The 26,286-nt window shown below is 33.7% G+C and overlaps 2 protein-coding genes and 1 long non-coding RNA gene across 3 annotated transcripts; all 3 read left to right on the forward strand.

Moving 5' to 3' along the window:
• The first annotated feature begins 739 nt into the window (after positions 1 to 739).
• Positions 740 to 14,551, forward strand: LOC120254426. Its single transcript, XR_005534613.1, has 3 exons — positions 740 to 980; positions 1,498 to 1,555; positions 14,445 to 14,551. It is a non-coding gene; the product is annotated as an uncharacterized LOC120254426 (long non-coding RNA).
• Positions 14,552 to 21,732: 7,181 nt separating this feature from the next.
• On the forward strand, positions 21,733 to 22,548 carry LOC120254423 (disease resistance protein UNI-like). Its single transcript, XM_039262538.1, has one exon. The coding sequence runs from the start codon at positions 21,733 to 21,735 to the stop codon at positions 22,546 to 22,548; it is 816 nt and encodes a 271-aa protein (XP_039118472.1).
• A 630-nt stretch (positions 22,549 to 23,178) lies between these two features.
• LOC120254420 (disease resistance protein RPS2-like) lies at positions 23,179 to 25,396 on the forward strand. Its single transcript, XM_039262535.1, has 3 exons — positions 23,179 to 24,053; positions 24,710 to 24,969; positions 25,325 to 25,396. The coding sequence occupies exons 1-2, from the start codon at positions 23,337 to 23,339 to the stop codon at positions 24,824 to 24,826; spliced, it is 834 nt and encodes a 277-aa protein (XP_039118469.1). The 5' UTR covers positions 23,179 to 23,336; the 3' UTR covers positions 24,827 to 24,969; positions 25,325 to 25,396.
• The last annotated feature ends 890 nt before the right edge of the window (positions 25,397 to 26,286 follow it).

Consider the following 26,286-nt stretch of genomic DNA (forward strand, 5'->3'; position numbering starts at 1 on the left):
TAACTATTGATACAGAAACTCACTTCTTATTTGATGGTTTATTACACAACACCTCTGCAATCGCTTAGGGTGACATAGTACTGGGTCGTAGTGGGCTAGACTAAATATATAACCCATATATTCGGGTTGACTTGGTGCCATATTCGACTAAATTGTTTTGATCCAAGTTCGACCCATTTGATTGTCATTAAGCCTAGTGCCCAAATTTAACCCGACCCAAAAATAAATAATTTTTTTATGAAATAATTGAAATAACTAAATAAAACTACTACTACAACTCCTAAAAATTTTTTTCAAACATTTTAAAAATACAACACAAAGTGATTATAAATGCTTTACTCTTTTTCAAGTCTATTACTATTATATATATAATTATATATATTATAAATAATATATGATATATATATATTATTTATTTATTCGGTCGAGTCAGGGTCGGGTCAAAAATTATCCGACCCAAAACCCAGCTGAATTAATCTACTAAAACATTCGATCTCAACCCGCTACTCAACTTTCTAAACCCAGCCTCAGATTTTTTGATTTTGGGTTCAGGGGCCAGCTCATGGGTCACCCGGCCCATGTCCACCCCTAGGTACTGCCATCCATTCAGGCTAAAACAGAATAGGATGGAGATTTTAGAGAGTTGAATGTGATGTGAGACCTACACCAGTCAAGCATGGTCAACCATGCTTTGCTTCTTTTGTTTTTTCCTCCCTACCATGTCCTGTCTCCACTATAGAAAGAACATTCCCGCTTGCCCATCTCTTGGTTGGACTTCACCCCCACAACCATGCCTCCCTCTCCTTTGGCCACACCATGAAACCATTTCTTGGCATGGGAAATGTTAAAAATTCCAAGCTTCAAGGCCAAGGTTCTCTTCATCTTCTTCTTCATCTTGCTACAACCTTGGAGAACTTGATTGGTTGGAGGTTGGAGAGAGAGCTCTAGAGTGGAGTGGCTTCTTCTCTATAGCTATTTGGGTAAAGCAAGCTCTCATTTTGCTTTTAATTGAAATCTTATCTCTCATGCTTTGTGTGTTGCATTGTGATGTTTGTCTTGAATTGTAAGCCTTGTGTTGGTTAAGCATGTGCTAAGCCTTAGAAGAATCCTTGCTTGGCTAGCTAAATTCTATCTTTGTGTGTTCTTGGAATGTATGTATTATTCTTAGCATGGTTGTTGCCAAAAAGGTGCTAACACTTGGTCTTTGAACATGCACACCAGGTGCTTGTGAAATGCCTTGGAGACCTTGTTGTTAGATTTTCTTCATTTCTTCATCAAGTCTAGTTACCTTAATTGTGTGAACCTTAGATGTTTATTCAAGCTTATGTGCATCACTTCCTTGCTATGACAACATGTCTTCCCAAGCCTAATAGTTACTTTCCTTTGAGTAAGAAGTGCTTAGGATGCTCTCACTAGTTCATGTCATTGTTGGTGTAGTCAAATGCTTAGTGGGTTTTAATTTGCCATTGAGCATTTAAATTTGGTTGCCATTTATAGGATATCTCAAGAATGGTTGATTGGCTTTGGGAGTGGGTTAAAATGGGAGCTATTCCAAGTAAGTAATTCCACATTTAGTTTTCAACTATATTTTGTTATATATATCTATATATATATATATATATATATCTCAGTTATATGTATTTTAATTTTGTACTTGTGTATTATCCGCCGTCTTCTTGAGCAAAAATTATTTAAGGCTTTGATAAATTGGATCTTGTGAACTTTGGGGTTATTTTTCATTTCACAATAGCTTGGTTATTGCCATTGTTGAGTTGTTCTATTTCATTTATTTACATTGGAGATCCTACCAGGTTTTTACAACGTTGGCATGGATAAGCACTTCTTTTGGTGTTCTGGAAATAAATGTTATTGTTATGTTAGTGGTCTTCTTAACCTTGCATGCTAACATGTATTTATATATGTTATTAGTTGCATGGGTTACTCCCAGTTCCGTCCACCTATCATGCCCCGTTCAATGCTTAAAGCATTAGCCTTTGTGATGGTGTTAATTGATCCCATCAGTTAAGCTTGAGGGTTATTAATTATATGTCTGAGCATCAATTTTTTTTTGTGTGCCTTAGTTAATCTTTTCATTATTGTGTTTTTAATGTGTGTCACATCAGGGCACTATTTCAGATAATGACCTTAACTTAATGCTACTCATTAATTAAAACAATGTTTTACCACACTGTTAGGCTAGTGTTGTTAACTTGTGAAAATCAGCTGTTGTTTTAAAGCCGAACATGTGGGTGGGTAAACACTAAGTTTAGTGTTTTCTTAAGACTGTAATGGTTGGATGTAGACATGGCCACGGTTCAGGAACCGCCGATTCATGATTCCTCGAACCGCTGTTCGGGTTCAGAAAGCTTTGAACCGAACCGAACCTCCCAGGCAAGGTTCTTGGCGGTTCGGTTCCCGGGTTCGGGTTTTCGATTCCCGGCTCCCAGCGGTTTTAGTTCAACGGTTCCGGGTTTGACTGGTCATACTGGTTCGTTTTTAAAACTAAATAATTCAATAATTCAAATTAATTAACACAAAAAAATACAAGAATTAATTTTAATACTAATATAAGATAGTAGGTTAAGTTAGTAGGTATACTAGTATACCCAAAAGTTTTAGATGTTTTATTTATTTTGTTGTTATTATTTTTTTAATGTTCATGTATGTTATTTGTTTTTCTTTAGGAATTGTTTTTTTATTTTTTTATTTTTTCCTTTTTCTTTTTGATTTCTAGTATACTTATATAAGTTGCATAGTTCTACAAATTGAAAAATCTTGGGAGTTTTATCTATATATTGGAATATCTATATATATATATATATATATATATCTTTAAATGATCAACAAAATCAGGTAAATTGATATATATACACATATATATTCATGTTTATTTTATTTTATTTATTTATATATTTTTTTAATGATTCAAATGTTTTTTACATGAGAACATTTTACTCAAAGTATATTTTTCATTTATATAAAATAAATATAATTTAATATGAACTATGTTAATTTTTGTAAGTTTCAAAACGGAAGATATATAAAAGTCTAGTCTTTTGTTTTTTTATATTAAATTATAAAAAAATAATATGGAAATCTACTAAAGAATTGAATATTTAAGTACTTCTCGTTAATTAAATTATTTTTAATAAATCCATATTTAATTTGTAACTAATAATTTGTGGCATAATCAATTAATTATAACTTATCCTCTTGCATGAGTATCAAAGTTTCGCATGGCACGATGACATATAAGTTGGACGAATGTCATAAATCGAGACCTAATCGACTAATCAAGTATTCGAATCGAGCCTAATCAATAATCAATTTGGTTAATATCTTTAATTAATTATTTAAAATATCTTTAAACATGCAATTACTTAATTAATTACTAATTAATGATATTAACAAAATAAAAAAACCTAATCATAAATGACATTATTTATATAGTATGACATTATTCATATTATATTTATATAATATAATATGAACTTTTGTTTTGAACCTTTTGGTTGAGCAGTATGTGGAGCTCGGGTTGAGCGCGATATGGAACCGCATATGGAACCGCCGGTTTCACGGTTTTTAAATTTTGAAACCGGAACCGAACCTTATATGAAGGTTCCGGGTTCGGGTTTTAGGGACTGATTCACGGTTTTTTCGGTTCCGGTTCGGTTTTTGGCGGTTCGGTTCCGGTTCGGTTCCACGGTTTCGGTTCAAAATGGCCACGTCTAGTTGGATGTTCTAATCTAATTCTTTTAGCTTTTAGTTATTTGTTAATTGTTAAATTATCTTAAAAAGCATGGTTAGTTTGGGTTTCTATTAAATTTTGTCACTTGTATTAGCAGTCAACTACAATTTCACTCATCTAATTATTTATTTATCTATTTATTTTTATTATTTTTATTTATTTATTTCTTATTTTTTTATTTGTTGTTATTTTTAAAATACTTGTTAGTTTCTCAAAGTGGGATATTGCAAAAATTATTGTTATACATTAAGTTAGCCTCCAATTATAACTATGTTCTAACCCAGTTAATAGGGGTCAATATTGATCATGTCGATATGAACTTTGTAACTGAGACTATAGTTTCGCACCGCGCCACCGAGGTAAAACAAATGGCCATAGTAAATTGGAGACACTTAAATGATTGGAAAACCACTTCTCTTTATTTTTGTATTTTGCAAAATGTTTATTGGATGCCGATATTTGGATTTTCTTAATGTTTTGGACTTAAAGATTCAATTTCTTTACATTTATGTATCTGGTTCATGTTTTGCAACATGATGTTACTTTTAAATCTTTGAACTGTGGATTAGTTATTGGGCCTTTTGAAGCTCATCAAATTGTTCTTAATTTGCGTGCATGTGGGGTTTCTACCTTGTGGGTTCACAGTTATTTGTCCGCGCTGGGCTGAGTTCGGGCTGTGACATGTGAGGTGTCGAATTAAAGCATTATATAATTTCTCAAATGTAGTAGAGTGAAGACCAAATCTCACAATTTTAGCAATAGACTTTGATGATAAAAATGGGTTGTGCTTCAACCTTGAGAGACCAAAATCACAAACCTGCATTACATTGATATCATAATGCTATTAATGTGAACAAATAGAGTAACAATTGATCAAGAAAATTAAAGATGATATCCATTTATTATTAGTTTGTAATAATAAATAGGTCACATTGCCACATTGCATAAAGAAAAACTAAGCATGATGCTATCCCCAAAAAGTACAACTCTCCCCGTAGGAAAGGGCTATGCTCATAATTTAGAAAGGCTTCCTAGCTCTAGCTGGGGGCATATCCAATGAATCAACATGAGTAACCAATCCAAGGCAACACAGTGACAAAGTAGCATACCTTTTTGACATGCATAGGAACAGAAAGTGTTATCTTGACTAAAATATTCAATGTGTAATCTTTAAGAATAAAGAAGTGTAGCTTATCAAAGTCCACAACTTATTGACATTAATATGCATGCAAGGAGTAACCTGCCTCAACAATAAAATAAAAACAAATTCTCCACAATTGTGCTAGCCTTCGGCACCAACACATAATAAAGGAGAAGAAGATAAGGGTTCGTGCAAAGTTTTTTTTTCAAAAAAAAACAAACAATAAAGTTGAATGATCCATGGCTACAGGTATAATCAAATCACATAGATTCAGTGGTTTCTGAGGATAAGAGAAAGTGTTGGACAAATTTAAATTCAAAGCTATTAAAGTAATAATAATTATTATTATTATAATTATAGTTATTATTATTATTATTATTATTATTATTATTATTATTATTATTTTAACAATAACAATAATGGGTCCACACTAACCTCCCCATCTCCCTTGCAGATATGTGGGGAACTTTGAGGACCCACCTTACAGGGTAAACCAGAGATACTTGTGATATTCTCTTTAGAACTATTCTTTGGAATGTTTTGGCTTGCTTGACGAAAGATGCACATTTTTTTATTCATGTTTTATTCATCCTTCATCTTTAATTATTAAAATTACTCTTATGTTTCTTTTTAAGGATATCTACCGCCTTAAGCGAATAAGACAAAAGATGAAAAGGCCAGCCAATATAGTAAAAAAGAGTTTGAAGTATGTCGAACCTAGTGGGAAGCTTAACTAGCCTAATAAGAGTTTATTGTGCAAACTCACACTGAGGCTAGCCTAGCCTGATCAGAGTTTGTTGTTGAGCCCACCCATGGGACCTTGACTCCCTTGGCAGGGCCCAATCTTTGGTTGCCTAAGTGGTAAGAGCCATAAGAGAAGCAAAGGCCGCAAAAGTTAACGTGGAAAACCTAAGAAAGGCTTTTCAAACTCTTGCACTTGCCTATAAACAAGTTTCGCAACTTTTGGGCATAGCATATGGATTCCACTTAATTGGACTTGATCTTATTCAAGTTATTGAGATCCCACAAATGTAGCTTCTTGCGGTCACTTTCACTTCCATTTATGACTGTTTCCTTTAACTTGCTACATACAGTCAGTTTTAATTTTTCAATGCATACACGATTCTTGCAATTTAAAGATCCTAAATGAATGTATTCTAATTCATGTAGTTGTTTTATTTGAATGTAACATGTAGGTGATTCTGATAGTAGATTGAAAAACATAAGAGATTTGACAAGCAAGTGTATCCTATTCACATTTCCTACATATAACCTTAGACGCATTTTGCTGGAACAGAGTCAAAAGGCTGTAGCTCAAGCACCCCTAGTTTGTGTAAGTCGTATATAAGACCCTTTTCTACATAACTGAGCTTTAGCTTTTTGCATATTTAAAACTTCAATTCCTTCAGTTGTGCTAGCTCACATGAAAGTGATACAATTTTCATCTTCAAAATGTCGAGATCTTGGAGATAAGCCACATCTGTGATGCCTTTTGGAAGTACCAGTAGATGACAAATCCAAGCTCAACTTTCTTCATTTGTTGGAAAATTCTATTAGGGAGTCTTATAATGCACTATTACACTGAAGCATTAAAGCTTATTAGGTAAATTGTGAAGCTCTTAAAACCACGGATTCTATGTTTACTTGGCGAACCAGTCAGGCTATAGATCTTCTCAAGTTTATCATTTTAGACATTGGCTTTCCTAGAATCCATCTCATTCCGAAGAGTTGGTGTTTAATTGCAGCTAGACTAGCGTCACATAGCATTTCTCTCCACATGTTATCTTTGTTTCATCAAGGGAGAGATCTGCCTAGATGGCTTATGAAAATTGTTCATGATCATGATTTCTCCTTTTAATTTTTTGTTGTTCCTTCTTTTTTCTTGTCTTGGTTGTTCTTTCTTCTTCCTGCTCTGGTTTGTTGTTGTTTCTATTTTTTCTTCTTTTTTTTATGTTTTCTTTTTTGTTGTATTGTGAGAGGTTTGTTCTCTGTTTTTTCTAATAAATCAGCTGTTTAAGCTCTTTTTTTATCACCCAAAAACTATTTGAGGAGTGCATTCAAACAAAAAAAAAAGGCTTAAACCCTTGCTTGTTTTGATGATTCTATGCATGCTAGAGGCTTCTTGTAGATGAATTTTACTGTTTTTAATTTGATGTATTGTTATGATATTATTATGTTGTGATTTCTTAATTTGTTATTTAATAGTTATAGTAAAATTGAAAGATGAAGCATCTGGCTTAATTTAGTGCTGAGGCAAATGATGTTTCTGCAATAATTGTATAAGTAAAATAGTTTTGTGATCAAGAGACTAACTTTTTTTTTTTTCTAACTAGCCTATTTTGATTAATTTTTGTTCAATTTTGCACAAATGTTATTGATTAGAGATTGATAACAATTATGTCAAGTTGAATGCCTATGAAAAAAAAAGAAAGAAATTCTCATCATGTTTTCAATTGCAAGTGACTTGTTTGTTTTGTATGAAATAATTTGATTTGGAACAAGTTATTTGATTTATTAAAGACTTGAATTGGAGTTTATATATATAGTTTTGAATGTGGACATATTTTGATTTTCATTATTTGGAGTTGAATTTGTTGTAGTTTGTAAACATTAAATTTGATACTAATATTATTATGAACTTCTTTCTATATAATTTATTATTTATTTGATTAAAAAAAAATTAATTTGAATGGGTTTGGTTGGGCCTTGGTTTTAAGGTTGCAAATCAAGACAGACTTAAGCAAATTTTATGACCCATGTTATGGAACAGGGCAAAGTCTAGATAATCTTGAATCTAATTATTTACCCGTCATAACCTAAACTGAACTTGGGTCTAAGTGATCTAATATGTCTTGACATTTAATTTTGAGGTTGATAAGGCACCGCTTGGCAATGTTCTTCATCATGCATGAAACCGCTACAAAAAGTTAGTAAATGGTCACTTTATTTTACTAGTGGCAAAATATGACTGATTAAAAATCAATATTTTCAATTGTCCATATTCTATTGTAAGTTATTTGTTCTATCTCCACATGGATTTCTTACTAGTTACCTTGTAATAGAATTTGTAGTTTATCTAGTTTAAAAAAATTATACTCCAAAAATCAATCCAAAGGCCACCCTTTATCTATACATTTATTTATTCATTAATTATTTGTGTGAGTGCCTTGCATAGAGAAAGATGTGTATTCGAGAGTTAATATATACCTTGATGTTTAAGAAGAAAATAAGTCTTTGGATTGATGTTAAAAGATGTCTACTCAATAATACATGTTGAATATCTATATACATACAAATGATGTATTACTTAGCAAATTCAACGTATTCATTATATTTAATTGAACTAATCAAAAGGCATAAAAGAAGCAAGTTATTAGATAGTTATTACAGGTTTACATTATATAAATTATTATAGAAGAGGTGTAACTCCTCCGTTAAACTGTAACTTCACTCCGATGAGGTTTCTCGGTAGCTCTCGCGACTCCTCATTCATCGCCAGAGAGGGATCTGGGAGCTTCCAGCATCCTCGTGGCGGCTATCGTGGCGGATTTCGCGGCAGATCTAGCAGAAACTTCCGTTCCTCCGCTCCTTCTGCCAACGCCGCACCGCCTCTTCCTCTGAATCCTCCGGTCATCCCGGTCTCTAAGGCATCCCCAGTGAGAGAGGGAACCTCCTACGCCGATGCAGTTTGTTCTCCTCCTTCATCTGAACCTTTTCCCTCTTCTCTTAAACGTCGTAGATTGCCGGAATCTGGAGAATTCTGCAGGAAATACCTGAGACCTGGGCACAAGATTAAGGATTGTAGGCATCAACTCACCTGCAAGCGCTGCTCTGGCGTGTGTCACTTTGCCATCCGTTGTCCGCTCCACACTCCTCCACCGCGATCTGATCCCAAGAAATACAGAGTTAAATCGAAGCTTTTCTCCCCAGATAACCCGTCTAAAACCAAACCTATCCTTCGTGTCCATGTTCGTACTTCTCCTGCTTCTCTTCGTGTCTCTTTACCCATCACTGAAGCTATCTTGAAATCTAAAGAAGATCTAAAAAAAAATGGTGATCGTTAGGGTTCTTTCCGGCAACGCAAGCGTCCGCTCACTGCATTCCTCCCTCTCCCATAGCTTAAACCCTGATGCCTGTGAACACATAACTCCTTTCAGTAACGACTTCGTCCTCACGATGACATCTGCGAGAGACGCTGCCACCGTGGTGAAGAGAAGCCTATGTCCCTGAACTCGCACCTCGATCCCTGCAGCATCAGCCTCTCCCATTGGACCGCGGAGTTCGGTTCGCACTCAATTACTGCAGGCAACTACAACTGGATCCGGATCTCGAACCTCCCACTTCATTGCTGGAACTGGGATTCCATTGTAAAGGTTCTCCGTCCGATCGGCGATTTAATTTACGTTCAAAAGAAGGAACACATATCTCTTGAACACCTTCGAACCCTTGTCAGACTTAAACCTTCTATCATTTTCCCGTTGGTGATCACAGTCGACGTCGGCGTTTGAAGTTTCATCGTCAATCTGGTGGACGACAGTGCCCACATTCTTCGTTCCAAAGCCACTCAGGCCACTGCGATCCCTTCTTCATCTCTGGCTTCATCTATTCTGGTCCAAAGCAACCGGGTGTTTGCTCCTAAGCAATCCAAGGGTAAAGAATCCCTCTTACCTCCTCTTGTTGATCCCTTAATTGGCGAGACTGTAGAGCCTAGCTCCGGTCTCGGCCAACCGATGAGAGCAGCTGCTATCGAATCTCAGGGAGAAGTCCTTCCCATCACTGTTATCCGTCAGTTCGCCGGATACTCTGAGATTCCGGTGATAACTCGGGAGTTTCCCGAGAAAGCATCTTCACTGTTGCCATACAGTAACGTGAATGATGCTCTCCCAATGGCCGTTGATTTGCCTTGGGATGAGAATTCTTCTCTTATATTTGGAACCATTCCTCTGTCTCTTCTGCCTCGGTATCGAGATTCCCAGGATTCCTGCATTCCTCCTGTCCCCTATCATTCGCCTCGTGATGAGATTTCTCTCATTAAAGCCTCCCATCTTGATCAGATTGCTAATAAATCCAACCCTTTAGATCTTGATCAAGCGTCTAGAGATGAACAACCTCCATCCTCTTCATCTCTAAAGACAGACATGCCTCGAGATCCGCACATCCCTGATCCTCCATCGGATGTCAGCTTACCTCCTCAAGATAATCAACACCCCATTTATATTATCCCTTCTCTACCTGAGAATCAACTGCCTCGTGATGATATCTCAGCAGCTTCTACTTCTAACCCTGATAACACTGCTAAGGAATCTCTATCCATCCTTGTTGATCAGGAGAATTTACCTGCACATCTTAAACCCCTCCCCCCTCCAATTCCTGTTCCTACTGGTTACAAATGGATATTCGTCCATGAAGGCTGGACCCTGGTTCCTAGCATAAATTCAGATAAATTCTATGCTCTTGATCCTTCACCCCAGAATTCCCCACTTGACGACCACTCTGATGAGGAACTCCTTGACTGGGGTGAAGATGAAAGAACCCTTGGAGATGATATTGTGGAAGATGATATTTTCCTAGAGGAAGATAATCTCATTCTGACTGAACAAGCTCAAATCCCATCTGAACTTGTTGATGTCCAAATGACTGATGTCATTCCAGGACCCTCTTCAGCTGTTTTTACCCCTAAAGAAAATTTACCTTTCATTCCTCCTCCTGATCCCAAGCAAATCAGAAGGAGTGATAGACCCAAGAAACCGTCCGGGCGCTGGAATGAAGAAGCAGGATTTGTACCTCTTCCACTGCGTTCATCTAAGAAAAAAATTCCAAAAGATCCTAGAGAAGGTACGCCTACTCCTATTAATTCAGTAATTTCTTCTTGGACTGATGCTCAATTATTAAATTACAGTAACTCTTGTGGCATTAAATTTCTAGGTTCGCCTTCTCATAAAACCAAATGCCTAGATAAAATTCGTTCTCTTGAATCTGTTAGGGCACTTCCCAAGGGATCCCCCTCGAGGCCCACGTCTAGACCTTAAATGTTTCCCCATGAAAATTTTATGCTGGAATGTTAGAGGTCTAGGCAAACCCTCAAAATGCCATCTAGTTAAGGATGTAATCTTAAACTCTCATGCGGACATTGTTTGTTTTCAAGAATCAAAACTAGATGACATGCACTGTTCTTACTGCGTTCTATCGGGGGCAAGCACATCGACTCCTTTGACTTTCTGCCGGCTCTAGGCTCGGCGGGAGGTATTATTATTGCTTGGGATAGCTCTAAACTTCTTGGTAACCTGATTCATAAGGGATCCTTCTCCATCTCCATTAGTTTCACTAGTGGCCTTAATAATCTTTCTTGGGCTTGTACCAGTGTTTATGGACCAAACTCTCGCTCCATCAGATCCGACTTTTGGAACGAACTTCGCTCCCTTAGTAATCTCATCTCTACTCCTTGGGTTATCTGTGGAGACTTTAACACTGTGTTCTCCCCTAACGATAAAAATAATGGGATTATTGCTCATAGCGATTTATTTGCCTCTCATAGTTTCCTTAATGACCTTGATCTCATTGATCTGCCTATTAGTGGAAGAAGATTTACCTAGTCCAATAGCTAATCTAATCCTACTTGGGTCAGACTTGACCGTTTCATTTATTCCCACAACTGGACCACTTTCTTTCCCAGAACTATTCAGCTTGTTCTCCCCAGATTTGGATTGGACCACTCCCCCATTTGTCTCGATTTCGGAGATCATATCAAACACCCTCGACTCTTCAAATTTGAGAAATTCTGGTACTCTGATTCTCAGATCAATTCTCTTATTACTGATTGGTGGACATAAACAAATCTGTTGGCTGTGGTGCCTTTATCTTTTCCAAGAAATTAGCATTCCTTAAATCTAAACTTCGAATTTGGTCCAAGAACACCTTTGGCGCCTCTAATTTCCTTAAAAATTGTCTGCTCTCTGAACTTAATTCTTTTGATATCTCCAGTGAAAGCAGACCCCTATCTAAGGATGAAAATACTCGACTTTCCCAAGTCCGCTCCGAGCTATTTACAATCCTAAAACAGGAAGAAGTTTACTGGAAACAGCGATCCATAATCACCTGGCTCAAAGAAGGGGACTCCAATACTAAATTTTTCCACCATGTTGCTAATGGCAGAAAAAATCTTAATCATATTTCTCGCATCTTTCATAATGATCGGTGGACTGACGATATTGTTCAATTTGGCAGAATTTTCACTGACCACTTTCGCTCCCTCATTGGAACCCCCATTTCCAATAGATTTCTTATCGACTGGCATTTTCTCTTTGATTATAAAGTTAGAGTCGATCTATCCCATCTAGAAATACCTTTTTCTATTGATGAGATTAAACTAGCTGTTTTTGGCCTTAACCCTGACAAAGCCCCAGGTCCAGATGGATTCCCTATTCTCTTCTTCCAAAAACACTGGGACCTTCTTCAAGATTCCTTAGTTACTCTTTGTAGTGATTTTTTCGATGGCTCTCTAAACCTTGAGCGTATTAACTAGATCAACATCGCTCTCATTGCTAAGAATAACTCCCCTGGAACTGTTGCGGACTTTAGACCCATCAGTCTTATCAATTCTACTTGTAAAATCATTTCTAAGCTCCTTGCCAACATGCTTAGCAATGTTATCAACGATCTTGTGGATGATTCGCAATCTGGCTTTATTAAAGGGAGATGCATTGCGGATAATATTGTTGGGGCCCAAGAAATCATTTTCAACTTGCAGAAAAGGAAATCTCTTGGATACGCTTTCAAAGTTGATTTTGCTAAAGCCTTTGATTCTTTAGATTGGAACTTTCTTACCGAAATCCTTGCTGCTAGAGGCATTGGAGCGAAATAGCTATCTTGGACTCACGCTATTCTGAGTACTGCTAAATCTCAGTTCATCATTAATGGTAGCATCCAGGGTTATATCAGATGTAAACGGGGATTAAGACAAGGTGATCCCCTGTCCCCTCTCCTCTTTGCTATTGCTGCTGATGTTCTGAGTGCTATGTTTCATCATGCGCTTAGATCCAAAGTCCTTGTGGGTGTTCCCTTAAGCCAGACGGTTAATTTCTGTCATTTCCAATATGCTGATGACCTCCTTATCTTCTCTGCTGGAGGTCAGGAGGATCTTCAAATCATCAAACTTATCCTCTACCTTTTTAAGGGGTCATCTGGGTTATCCATTAACTTTTGGAAAAGTTGCTTGTACTCAACCAACTATGGCTTCCAACCACATGAATCTTCAGCTAGAATCTTAAACTGCTCTAGAAATTGTCTTCCTATAACTTACCTTGGGATCCCACTTTCTAGCCGGCGCCTAAGACGCCTTGACTGGGTTAAACTGATTAGTATGGTTTGTTCTAGACTCTCACCTTGGAAAGCCAAATACTTATCCCTTGGGGGCCCCTTACTCTCATCAATTCTATTCTCTCCACCGTCCCCGTCAACTGGATGTCGGTCTTCAAACTTCCTATTTGGGTGATCAAAGAAATCGATAAGATTCGTAGAGACTTCCTATGGAAAGGTCCTGATTTGGGCCCGAGAGGAATCAGATTAATTGCTTGGAACAGGATCACTAGACCTCGAAATATGGGAGGTTGGGGAATTCTGAATATTTATGATTTCAATCTTGCCTTACTTGGCAAATTATTCACTCCAACTATTCCCCTATCGAACTTAATGGGCTTTTGTTTCACTCCCCGCCTAGAAATAAATCTTTCTTTTAGGCAGGTGTGACCTCCATCCTACCCGCCTTTCGCTCATGTTTGATCAAATCTATCAGAAGCGGCTCTAACACCTCCCTCTGGTTTGACCGCTGGCACTCTGGGATCCTCCTCAAAGATTTCTGGCTGGACCTTTTTTCTCAGTGCTTAACACCTTGGATAACCATCAGGCAATTCTCCCAACATCTAAGAAATCTGGAGATCCTTTTCTCCCCAGACCCTCCTGACTCGTTATCCTCACTTTTAGAAATTATCCCTGATTGCTCCACTTCTCAGGACGATTCTCCTTCTTGGTCCCTTGAAAAAAATGGAAATTTCTCTGTTAAATCATTCTATAAATTTCTTATTGATGGTGGATTACGTAGCACGCTCTATCCCTCTTTCTGGAAAACTCGATGCCCTAGCAAAATCACTCTTTTTTGTTGGCTCGCTGGGAAAGACAAAATTCTTACTCTTGCTAACTTATTCACGAAAAGGTGTATCTCCTACAACATGTCGGACACTTGTGTCCTTTGTCACAATGCTTCTGAAAGCCTGAATCATCTTTTCCTCAACTGTGTATTTTCCAAACGCATCTGGGCTTTTTTTTTCCAAGCTCTAGACCTCTCCCCTCTTCCACAATCAATCCCCTTACTCTAGACGACTTGGTTATCTTCCCTTAACCCTCAGTATCAAATCCTTTGGGATCTCATTTCCCGTGCTATCTTGTGGAATATCTAGATCGAAAGAAATGCTCGTATCTTTCACATGAATGATTTATCGCAGATTAACATTATTTTTAAATCTGTTAACATGCTTTTATCTTGGTTTTCTACTGCTGCAGACAGACACCAGCAAGTTCTAAATGAAGCCTCTCAGAAAATCAAGCGCTCACTCAACTTTCTTAGAGCAAAAGATTCCTCCTCTGCTGGCAACCTTGACCCTCGGGTTACGTCGGGAGTAGTTGCTTTGACGTCTGATATTAGTAGGGACTCGAAATGCTGACAGCTTTCTTCCACTTACTTAGCTTTTTTCTCTGTTTGCTCTTTATCTTTCTTTGTATCCCTGCTCCTCCTCACTTCTGGTGAGCGACGACTTTTTTTCCTTGTATTTTCGCTTTTAATTTAATAAATCTGTGGTTTATCCATATTTAATTCAAAAAAAAAAGAGGTGTCTTTGCTTAATTTACCCAATAAGTCACCATAATACCACTAGTGCTTAGAATTTGTGGAAAGACAGACACATGTTTCTAGTGAACCTGATGTGTATTGCACACCAAAAGATTTATGTATATATAAAGATTTTTTTTTCTTTTATTTTTAAATCAAGATTGTATGATCTGAACAGGTTGGAGAAAAAAATGAGAAGGTGAAACAATTATTGGATGAACATAACAGAGATATTTTGTTCCAACCTCTTGTTTTTTAAATTGTTTGTCAAGTTAAAAGAGTAGCAGGGCAATGAAATTTTTGAAGGATATAACTAAGTTGAAAGGTCCTTGTTTCTTATAGAGCAAAGGTAAAATGAATTTATCTTTAACCTAGATATATACTAGCTGACAAAGCAATCAGAGTGATGGGCCATGTGGAACATGGAGATATTCGTTCATTGTGGTTTCACAGAACATTCATTTGGGAAAACTCAAGAAAAAGATAGAGCTGTCAGTTGCAACTTTGCCCCCACAGAGAGAGTAACAAAAAACTTTGATATCCAACCTTAAATAATATATCGATGCAAAACAAGCTCCACCGACTTTAATGTCTCAAATTTTCTTCATTAACTACCGCATGCTAGCTATTATAAATAAGTGTTTAGAGTTAAGGCCGTAATTGAGTGAGAAAGTTGAGTAATTACTGAGAAAAGAAGAGTGAGTGAGTGCTCAGTGAGACAAAAGTGCGTGAATGAGTGACAAATATAGTGTGTAATAATAGTAGGCTAGAGTCTTACTAGATAGAGCCATAGAGGAGTGGTGTAGACTGTGTAGTAGTACAATGATAGTGTGATATGATATTTGAGTGTGATTAATAAAAATAATTTTTAAATATTCTATCTCTTCTTGATAGGGTGTACTGTTATATTATAAACATGTTCTATAATATTGAAATATTTATGAAAAGCGGGGAATATGTGAGAATTGAAATTTTAAACAATTTACCGTTTTGAAATTAATTAGACAAACACTACAAACGGTAAATAATTTATTACTTTATATATTATATTATGGTGTGTTTGGATGTAAGGGTTGATCCCCAAAAATTATGGATCAATTCTTGTGGTATGTGCATGCTCATGTTTGGGCATGCACCAAAAGACATGGGAAGGGAATGAGAGGGGAGTGCATGCCCCTCAAACCCTTCATGCTCATTCCCCTCATTTTGGGGGGATTGAGCATGCCTTGACGGGGTAATGGCATTTTTACCCCTTATTATATTATATTTATTTAAATTTTAATGATTTATATTGTATTTATACATTGTATTTATATTTTATTTACATTGTATTGGATGAAACTTAAGAAATGACATGTTAGACATTGTATTCATTTTTAAAATATTAGAATTATATATATTTTAGTGATTTAAAAATAATTAAATTTGAATATTTATTTATTTTAAATACAAATAATTAAATTGTCTTCATCAATTAAAATGTATAAATTTAAAATTTTATTTAGAAAATGGATAACTCATTTAAATTTTTTTTATAGAAATTATAGCTATTTAATAATAATGGTTTCTTTTACAAGATTTATTATTTAATTAAAATATTAAAGGGTAAAAAAGTAATTTTATCAAAAAAATTTCCTATTCTCTATCCTATTCCTATCCCATCCCTTCCAACCAAATATTACTTTTGTTTTCATCCCCAATCCCCCTTCTCTATTTTATATTCCCATCCTTTTCCCCTTCTCCATCTCCATCCCCATCTTCATATTTTCATTCCCTCTAACCAAACGGACCCTATGATATATTGTGTATTGTTTGTATACCATTTATGTATTTTCATAAATAATGTTATTCATGCACAGTCATATAAATAATTTAAAATATTATAATATTTGGGGGAAAAAAAACAAGCCCATAACTTGTGTTTTTATATATTGCTTGATTTGAATGAAGAAATTGAGCATTAATTCTGTTGGATGGTATTTAATTTAATTCTAATTTACTTCCACTACTTTGTCTTTAAGAATGGTTCTATTGTTTATTTATTTGTTTATTTATTTTGTGTCTTATCATACTAGTTTTATTTTTTCCAACTTCTAATAGAAGTTCAAATTTAATTTTGTGATGCAAAACGAAATAATAGATTTTTTTTATTCCAATAACACCTAAAAATATAGATTTATTATGGAAACTTCCAATCTTAAGGTAGTGTTTGATACATAAAAAAGTTGGGTATTTTCCCTAAAATGTAACACATGGGAATTTGCTTGCCATGTTTGGTGGAGTATTTTTGTTGGAAAAAAACTTTGCCTTGGGAAACAAATTCCATTAAAATGAGCGATAGGCTTTTTAATAGCTTGGCCCTATATATATATATATATATATATATATTTAATTTTCAAAACTACTCAAGACCATCACATCATCATACATGGGTGATCGTAACGACCCTACCGACCAATACTGATCGGAAATGCTTAACTCAAGCATTTTTAAATGAAAAATCATGATTTTTTTGCGATTTTAACCCTACTTTAATTATTTTATAATCAATAAATCTGACTTTTATTCTTTGGTTTTTTTAACTAATTTTTTAAAAAATTATTAGTGTTTTAAAATTTATTAAACTTTTAAATAACTTTTAAAAAAATATATGTGTGTGTTTTTTTAATTTAAATCCCTTATTTGTTTTTTAATTAATAAATTATCTTTTCCCTTTGGTTATTTAAGCCAAATTTTATTTTAAAAAAATTATGTAATTTTTTTAATTTATTAAAAAATTAATTCTAAAGAATATATTTGAATATGAAAACACAAATTTTTAAAAATTATAATTTTTAAGCAATATATAAGTGTGTTTTATTTTGTATTATAATTAATAAATTATCTTTTTCTCTTTGATTATTTAATACAAATTTTTGTGATAAATTTGTTAACTAAAATTTCGATACCTTTTATGTCAACATCAATCATCTTTAGGCAGAAAGGCTCTAAAAAAATAACTCGTCGAGAAGACTTTTTAGAAAAATACCTTAACTTTAGAGGACTATTTGTTTATTACTAATAATTTAATTTGTTATGAATGATTGACTAATTTTAGGGCTTTTCGTAGCGCATCTTTAGTTTTTTTAGAATTATTTAAATGGCTCGAGAGCCATCGCATACGTATTTAATGTGCATCTAGACAATTTTTATAATTTAAAACAACATAATACTTTTTTTTCACTTTCATCCTTTTTTTATACGTATTTAAATGTTTTTTTTTTGCTTTTTAACTTAATTTTTTTAAAATAGTTTTTTAAAAAACTAATTAATTATTGAAAAAAGTTTATTTTAAAATTAATATCATTAAAATAGAAAGTATTTTTCATATTTTTAAATCTATTTTTTAATTTGCTTAAAACCTGTTTCGTTTAATTTATTTTAAAATTTATTCTGATTATATAGATTATTTAATTTACTTCTCATTTTTAATAATTTTTTAAAAAGGCGGTAACTTAAGAAATAATTATTTATTTATGATTTTTATTTTTCATAACATGTTTGTTAGTTTAAAATATTTGCTTTCAAATTACATATTTATACTCCAAACTAGGCATTTAATTCTATACTACAAGTCTACAAGGTTGTTTACATCAACAGCCTATGAGCATGTGTTATGCCTCCTAAGGTCAAACTTTCTATCCATCGGTTCATTACTTTACCTCATTTATATTTCTCAAGTTATCCTTTTCTTTAAAAAAAAATAATTATGAGGGAAAACCTATATTAAAAAATATATATTATCTAAATAAATCTAAAAATAAATTAAAGCAAATAAGTTTTAACAAAATTAGAAGAAATTAGGTTTAAAAATGTGTAATGCTTTCTATTTTGATAATAATTTTTAAAATAAATATGTTTTATAAAAATTGATATGTTTTAAAAAAGTAATAATAATTTTAGAAAAAAGTTAAGTTATAAAAAAAAGCATTTTTTAATATTGTAACTTTTTAATTAATTTCTAAAATATGCATTTCAGTGATTATTTATGGAAATGCGCATGATTTATTTTTTTAATAAAATATTTTGATCTAGGTTTTGAGATCATCACATTAATTTGAGTGGGTGGAAAATAATTGCCTGTTTCAATTGGAAATTATTTGGGTTTTGAGGATTTAGAATTTCCCTCACTACTTAGAGGGAATGGAAATACGATGGGGATGAGATGTGATATGGGGTAGTGATGTGAATATAAAACAGGAAGTGCTTGACGGGATGTGAACAAAAGTAACGCCCTCAATGGATGACTGGGTAATGGAATAAGATAGAGAATAGGAGAAAAATCTTTAGTAAAATTACTTTTTATCCCCTTTAATATCTTTAATTAAATAATATATCCTTGTAAAAAGAAACAATTATTATTAAACAGTCCAACTTTCTATAAAAAAATAAATGAGTTATCCATCTTTCTAAATAAAAATTTTAAATTTATACATTTTAATTGATGAATACGATTTAATTATTTTTATTTAAAATAAATAAATGTTCAAATTTAATTATTTTTAAATCACTAAAATATAAATAATTTTAATATTTTAAAAATAAATACAATGTATAACATGTCATTTCTTAATTTTCATCCAATACGATGTAAATACAATATAAATATAATGTATAAATACAATGTAAATCATTAACATTTAAATAAATATAATATTATAAAGGGTTAAAAGGTAATTACATCATCAAGGCATGCTCAATCCCCCCAAAAATGAGGGGGATGAGCATGAAGGGGTTGAGGGGCATACAATCCCCCATCAATCCCTTCCCATATCCCTAGGTGCATGCCCAAACATGGGCATGCACATGCCACAAGGATTGATCCCCAATCCTTGGGGATCAATCCTTGAATCCAAACATGCCCATAGTGTAAAGAGATATCAAATGTCCACCCAAAATACTCCCTCCAATTTTTTTTACTTGTTTCATTTTAGGGTTTTTCTTTGGAATTATTTAGTTATCTATTTAGAAAATTTATGAGATATTAAATACTAGTTTTTTTTTAAAATTTACTTTTCATATTTAATGTAGTTGTACAACTTTCAATAAATTATATTCAAATACATATGTTATTAAATCATATTATAAATAAGAGTAATTTTGAAAAATTAATATAATTTTTTATAAAATTTAGATAAAATAGACTTTCTTACTTAATGTGAATTAGATAAGATAGATTAATAAAATGGATGGGCGGAAGTAAAAGTTTTGTATAGAAAATTTTTAAGGGATAAATATATGACATGTTAATCAATTAAGAATTACCAAATGTCCTCCCCAAATTAAAGTTTAGAAGGAAAGAAATTGAAGGGATAAAATTAAGAGTAACTATATATATATATATATATATATATATATATATATATATATATATATATATATATATATATATATATATTACCAAACACTGGTCAAGCTAGAAATTAATTCCTGTCTTTTTTGGCTTTTATTTTTTAGTTTTTAAAAAAAAAAACGTTGAGACAGCTTCAGCTTTTTATGCTTTGTGTGATTAATTCTTTTTTTTAGTATTTAATTTAATTCTACTTTACCATATACTGATATACTGAGTAGCTTTTCGCTTAAGAATAGCTCTGTTATTTATTTATTTTGTTTTTTTAATCATAGTATCTTTATTTTTCCCATCTTCAAGTTAAATTTTGATAATGTGATAAAAAATTAAATAAAATTTTATTCTAACTAAACAACATCCAAAGTTAATGATTTATTATGAAAACCTCCAGCTCCAACCATAAATAATAAATGAGCGCAAAACAAGATAGTCCAGCAAGCACATTAATGACTCACTGTCATGAATTAAAAGCGTCATACAAAAGGACTGACAAGCCACGTGTGTACCGTGTACTATTGAGTTTATTATTCTAAAGTTAAAAAACAACAAGTGCTTATTTTATTTTTAAAATGATAAAACTAGATGTCAAGCACATGTGCGTACTATTTTTTCAGTGATAATAAGACTGAAGGAATCATTTGTTATTTACATTATTATTTTTAGATTTGAGGAACAAGATTGAATGCCATTACTTGTAAGAAGTAAGAACTCATAAATCATAACAGTGGCTTGTGAGAGGGAGATAGAGAGAGAGAGAGCTTGGTTCTGTGTTTTCAATCCTTGTATTGATTTTGAGAAATATGCAGGATCCAGTGAGTTGTTTGTGTTCTTGCATTCAAAGCTATGTTACGCGTCAGGACATTAGCTATGTGTTCCGCACCAAAAAGAAACTTAATAATTTGGAGAACGCATTGAAACATCTCATGGCGACGAAGGAGGATGTTCAGAGAAAGCTTGATGATCCTCAACACAACGGGAAACTACTCAATAATCAACATCAAGTTAAAGACTGGCTTCGCGATGTAAAGATTCTTCTATCATAGCGTAGTATAGAATGACTTTTTCTTTCCTTTTTTTTTTGGTTACTTATAAATCAAGATAATATATATTATTACATTATAGAATTTTTATGTTTGTTTATCCAATTATATATTTATTTATTTATTTTTATTTTTTTTTTGTGTTTTTCAGTTTGTTATATTATAGAAAAAGTAAGGTGTGCTGCCACAAAGATTTCTAATGACACCATTTGAATTGGTTTTGAACAGGTTAAAGAAAAGGATAACAAGGTAGAACGATTATTGGATAAATATCGGAAAGGTAATTGTGTTCCAGGATGTTCTTATTCTCTAAATTGTGTTTCAAGCTATAAGGTTGGCAGGAATGCAGTCAAGTTGAAAGAGAAGATAGATAAGTTGACAACAACACAGCCAGAAATCAAATTTACCGACATACCACAGCCTGAACCAGTCTCTGAATCATCTAAAATAGTGGGGGAAAAAATCGTCTCCAACTTTAATGTTGCTTGCAGTTACCTGGCAGAGGCAACAAACGATATAATTGGCATATGAGACATGGGGGGTGTGGGCAAGACCACACTCTTGAAAAAAATCAATCATTCATTGTCAGATGATGATGCAAACATGGGATTTGATCATGTGCTGTTTATCGAATCTTCACAAAATACTCAGTTGGAAGAACTTCGGAAAGAGATTGCTAAACAATTGCATTTGTCCCCTGATTCTGCTGGTCAACAAGACATCTTCAAAGCCCTGAAAACTAAGAACATTGTATTGCTCTTGGATAATATATGGAAGCCAGTAAACCTTGTTGGTCTTGGAATTATCAATCCTTATATGGACGATAATGGTTCTACCAAACCATACAAATATAAAGTGATGTTCACTACTCGGTCAGAAGATGTGTGTGCCCGGATGGAGGCAAGCAAAAGAATTAAAGTGGAATGCATGGAACCAGATGAAGCATGGGCTCTTTTCAAGCACAATGTTAATCAAGCAGTTATTGAGTCAGATGAAAAGTTGAAAGAAAAAGCTTGGCAAGTGATGGAGAAGTGTGGTGGTTTGCCACTTGCTCTGCAAGTGGTCGGTAAGGCCATGTCTAACAGAAATACTGTCCAAGAGTGGGATGATATTTTGAGCTCACTAAAAATTTCAGGTATTGAAGGTGGGCAGAAATCATTACTTCAGATTTTGAAATTCAGTTATGATAATCTACCTAGAAATATTCAGGAGTGTTTCTTGTGTGCTTCCATTTTGCGATGGTCATATTTTAAAGTTGATTGGTTGGAATTATGGATGGGTTTAGGCCTGGTTGGTAATTTTGACAATTTACAGCAGGCTTATCGTACAGCAAGGCAGATCTTTAATTAAGAAGCTAGAGGAATCATGTTTATTGCGGTATTCTCCTGATGATGATGTTGATGTGAGTTCACATGATGTAATTTATGAGATGGCATGGTGGATAGCATCAGACTGTGGGGAAAACATGAATAAATGGATAGTGACAAATAACATAGCATCAATCAATGCAGAAAATTGGAGATTCGCGAACCGAGTGATTATAGAAGGCCAGGTGGAGCTTTTTCCAAGTTTGCCTCATCAGTGTTCTGATTTGTTGTGTTTAATGATTAAAAATAATCATAATTTGGAAAATATTCCTGAAGGATTTCTCAGACGGATGCCAAATTTGACATATTTGAGTCTTGAAAGAACTGGTATCAAAGAGCTTCCAAAGGACATCAAATGTTTAGTTAATTTACAATACCTAAACATTTCAAGGACAAATATCTCATCGCTTCCAAAGGAGTTGGTATATTTAAAGAAATTGCAATATCTGATATGCAACCATTTGGAGAGGCTTGGCAAGGTGGAGGATCTCATGTCAAGATTACAGATGTTGAAGGTCATTGACATATTTCCATCAGGATGGGTAGACCTAGAACAGTTAAAGAAATTGAAGAAACACGTCAAAGCCATAGGAATGCGAGTAGTATATATCAAAAGAGGTTCTCCAACAACTCTCATGTTTGCCAACTACTCGGCTTTGGCTATACAATTTGGATATCATCTCTCTTTCATTTGACACTTTAAGTTGCAAAAATCATGGATTCTTGCAAGAACTAAAAATTGAATCATGCCCACAGCTTGACCAGATTGTGATGAATGGAAGTGGGAGTCATCTCAAATACCTCTCTATAAGTGATGTCAAAAAACTGGCAAACATTATTTGGAAAAATCTATCGCCTCCAGAATGTTTTCATGTGTTGAAGTGGTTATATATAATAGGATGTAATTTGGATAATTTAGCTTGGGTCCTGCATCTCCCATGTCTATATTATTTACATATAGAAGATTGTGCAGAGATAGAAATGTTGTTTTACATGGAAGAGGAGAGAGAAATTCAACAACAAGAAGTCTCAGAACACCGCCCAACATTCCCTGCATTGGAATTTCTAAAGATAACTAATCTACCAAAATTAGTGAGCATAAGCAATTTTGCATTGGATTTCCCTCAACTTTCAAGCCTTGCACTATGTGATTGTGCGGAGATAAAAACATTGGTTTACATCGAGGAGGAGAGAGAAATCCAACAACAAGAAGTCTCAGAACACTGCCCAACATTCCCTGCTCTGAAAGATATACTTTTAATAAAGCTACCAAAATTAGTGAGCATAAGCAATTTTGCATTGGATTTCCCTCGACTTTCACAGCTTATAGTGTATAAATGTCTTAATCTAAAGAAGTTACCATTCAAGAGTGGCATTAACAACAACAATCAAAGAATGATATTGATTGATTGTAAGAGAGAATGGTGGGAAAGCTTAGAGTGGGATGATGCCACCATCCCATCTCACATTCTGCCACGTTTCAGAATGGTAAGTTTCATGTTTTCTTTTATTATTTCCAACTTCTTCACATGTACTGTGCATTCACGAATGTTAAATCAAGTTATTAATATAATTTTTTTAATTATTAATCAATTGCTATTATAGAAGGTTTTTTTTCTTAAATTATAGAATTCATTTTTACTATTCATTCTGAGTTCTTTAAAGATATATATAAAGAGCTTAAAATTTATTGTCTCTGTATTATTAACTCAATAAGATCTCACTTTGGAAGCGGGCATTTATTAATTGGGCATATGTATGCCTCTTTCCCTACCTTATAATCCATGTTTGAATGTTAGTATATATATAGTTTATCTATAGTATGCACCCATTATAACACCAATAATAATTGAATTATTATTAAAAGCATGGACAATGTTGGAAGCATGGAAGAATATGTACAAGTATGTAATTAAAACTAGGAACATTACCTTATTAAGAATGATTAATTTGTTGAATATTCTTGTCTTTACAGGACAAGAACCCTAATGAAGGCACGACTAGTGGAAGTAAATGAAAGGCCTTTGAGTTTTCTATGTTTCTGTCTGCACAAGTTAGAGATCATCTCATGCTCAAACCAAGTAAGATCAATATTTATTAGTAGAAAATGTTCTTCTTTTTTCTTATCTTTTTTTTATTTTCAGATTCAATGTGCAACTTATAACATTGAGAAATCATGTCATCCATTTGACAGGTCTTTAATTTCCGGGGTTTTACATCTCCAAAAGCTTCTCAGAACTACAATTTCTCTTCGCAATTAATCAGTGATCTACCAAAGTTACTGTGCAATTATGCTCTGGATTGCTCGTGTTGTTTCTGGTTTTCTTCTCAAATCTGAAACTCTTTGATTGGTTTTTTATTTATGCCGATGTGAAGACATTATTATTTGGTTTCCAAGTTTGAGGTTTGTTTACCATTATTATCTTTTGTATTTTCTAAGTGAAGTCTAGCTTGAAAGTTGATCGATTGAAGACATTAATCATTGGGTTGTATCTTTCATTCAAACTATATTTTCAAGTAAGTTGTGCTTTGTTAGCATGGTGGAAACATATATATATATATATATATGTAAAATATTGTTTATTTGTTATTTTCACTTGCATATTGCTAAGGATTACTTGTGGACTTTGTCAAACTTTGAAAGCCTTAGTTTTGTTAATGTACAAAATGATCTAAAATGAGGGGCTTTCAGACCTAACTTTGTTTTTGGTGTTACTATTGTAATTGTGTGTATTCTCTCTCTCTTCTTCTTTTGGCAGGTTAATGAGCAAAACAAAGGCAAAAGGTGTTAATTGATAAATGTGTTGCTACAGTTGGTAAAGCTATTTATGGAAGAGGAGGCTTTGGCACTTCAAAAAAGAGTTTTCATTAAGATCATGATGCGTGGAGATTCTTTATTTTTTCGGTAGTGATAGCAAGATTCTACTCATCAAGCCAAGGCAAACTTGTTCGAGGATCAAAAGTTTAATACTGGAATACTAAAGGAGCATTGGGTTTTTTGTTACAGCAGTTTATGATAAGGTGATGTTTCTATCACAATTTTGTGTTGTTTTGTTTATTTAGAGTTCAATTATTTTGCTGAGATATTCATGACACATTTCTAATAAGTGTGATATGATATATATATATATATATATATGTATATTCCTGTTATTTATTTCTTTTATTGTTTTTTCTGCAGGTGTAGGCAAATGAGTTGCTAGCTTGCCAGTGGAAATGAAGAGCATGGAGCGTCTTTGAGAAAAGAGTAGCAAGTACTCAACATCTTGAGGAGAACGAGAACCACATGATCAATCTCTCTGAAGATCCAACAACCTGATGATCAATCAAAGCTTTGATTTCACAAATGCTGCTAAAGAGCATTAACAAATTCGCAAGTTGAATCCAGATTAGGGAACAAGAGCGGATCAGTTTGGCAAGGCATAATTTTGAGCTAACAATTCAACGAAGCAAAATTTGGACAGCTGAAAAATTATGTCATACTCATCAATATTTATTTATTATATGATTGAATTGCTCATCACACATTGAGTAGTTTTTCTCAAACAGAATTCTTCACTTGTTGTCTGACCATTAAAGAATTATTTATTAAGTCACATAACCAAACAGCTCCCTGTTGTCAAATGTCACCTCCGTTATCAAAATCTTTATTTAACCATTTGGCTGGTGTTTTTCATTTGTAACATTATCTATTTATTTTGGATAGATGATAGATTTACAA

Source organism: Dioscorea cayenensis, unplaced genomic scaffold (assembly GCF_009730915.1).
Source record: "Dioscorea cayenensis subsp. rotundata cultivar TDr96_F1 unplaced genomic scaffold, TDr96_F1_v2_PseudoChromosome.rev07_lg8_w22 25.fasta BLBR01000441.1, whole genome shotgun sequence".
NCBI classification, from domain to species: Eukaryota; Viridiplantae; Streptophyta; class Magnoliopsida; order Dioscoreales; family Dioscoreaceae; genus Dioscorea; species Dioscorea cayenensis.

Bases quoted from the DNA above. Each gene is read 5' to 3' on its own strand.
- LOC120254423 (XM_039262538.1), top strand. From the start codon at position 21,733: ATGGGGGGTGTGGGCAAGACCACACTCTTGAAAAAAATCAATCATTCA.
- LOC120254420 (XM_039262535.1), top strand. From the start codon at position 23,337: ATGAATGGAAGTGGGAGTCATCTCAAATACCTCTCTATAAGTGATGTC. The intron at 24,054-24,709 runs GTAAGTTTCATG...TTTTATTTTCAG, and splicing joins TTCTGCCACGTTTCAGAATG to ATTCAATGTGCAACTTATAA.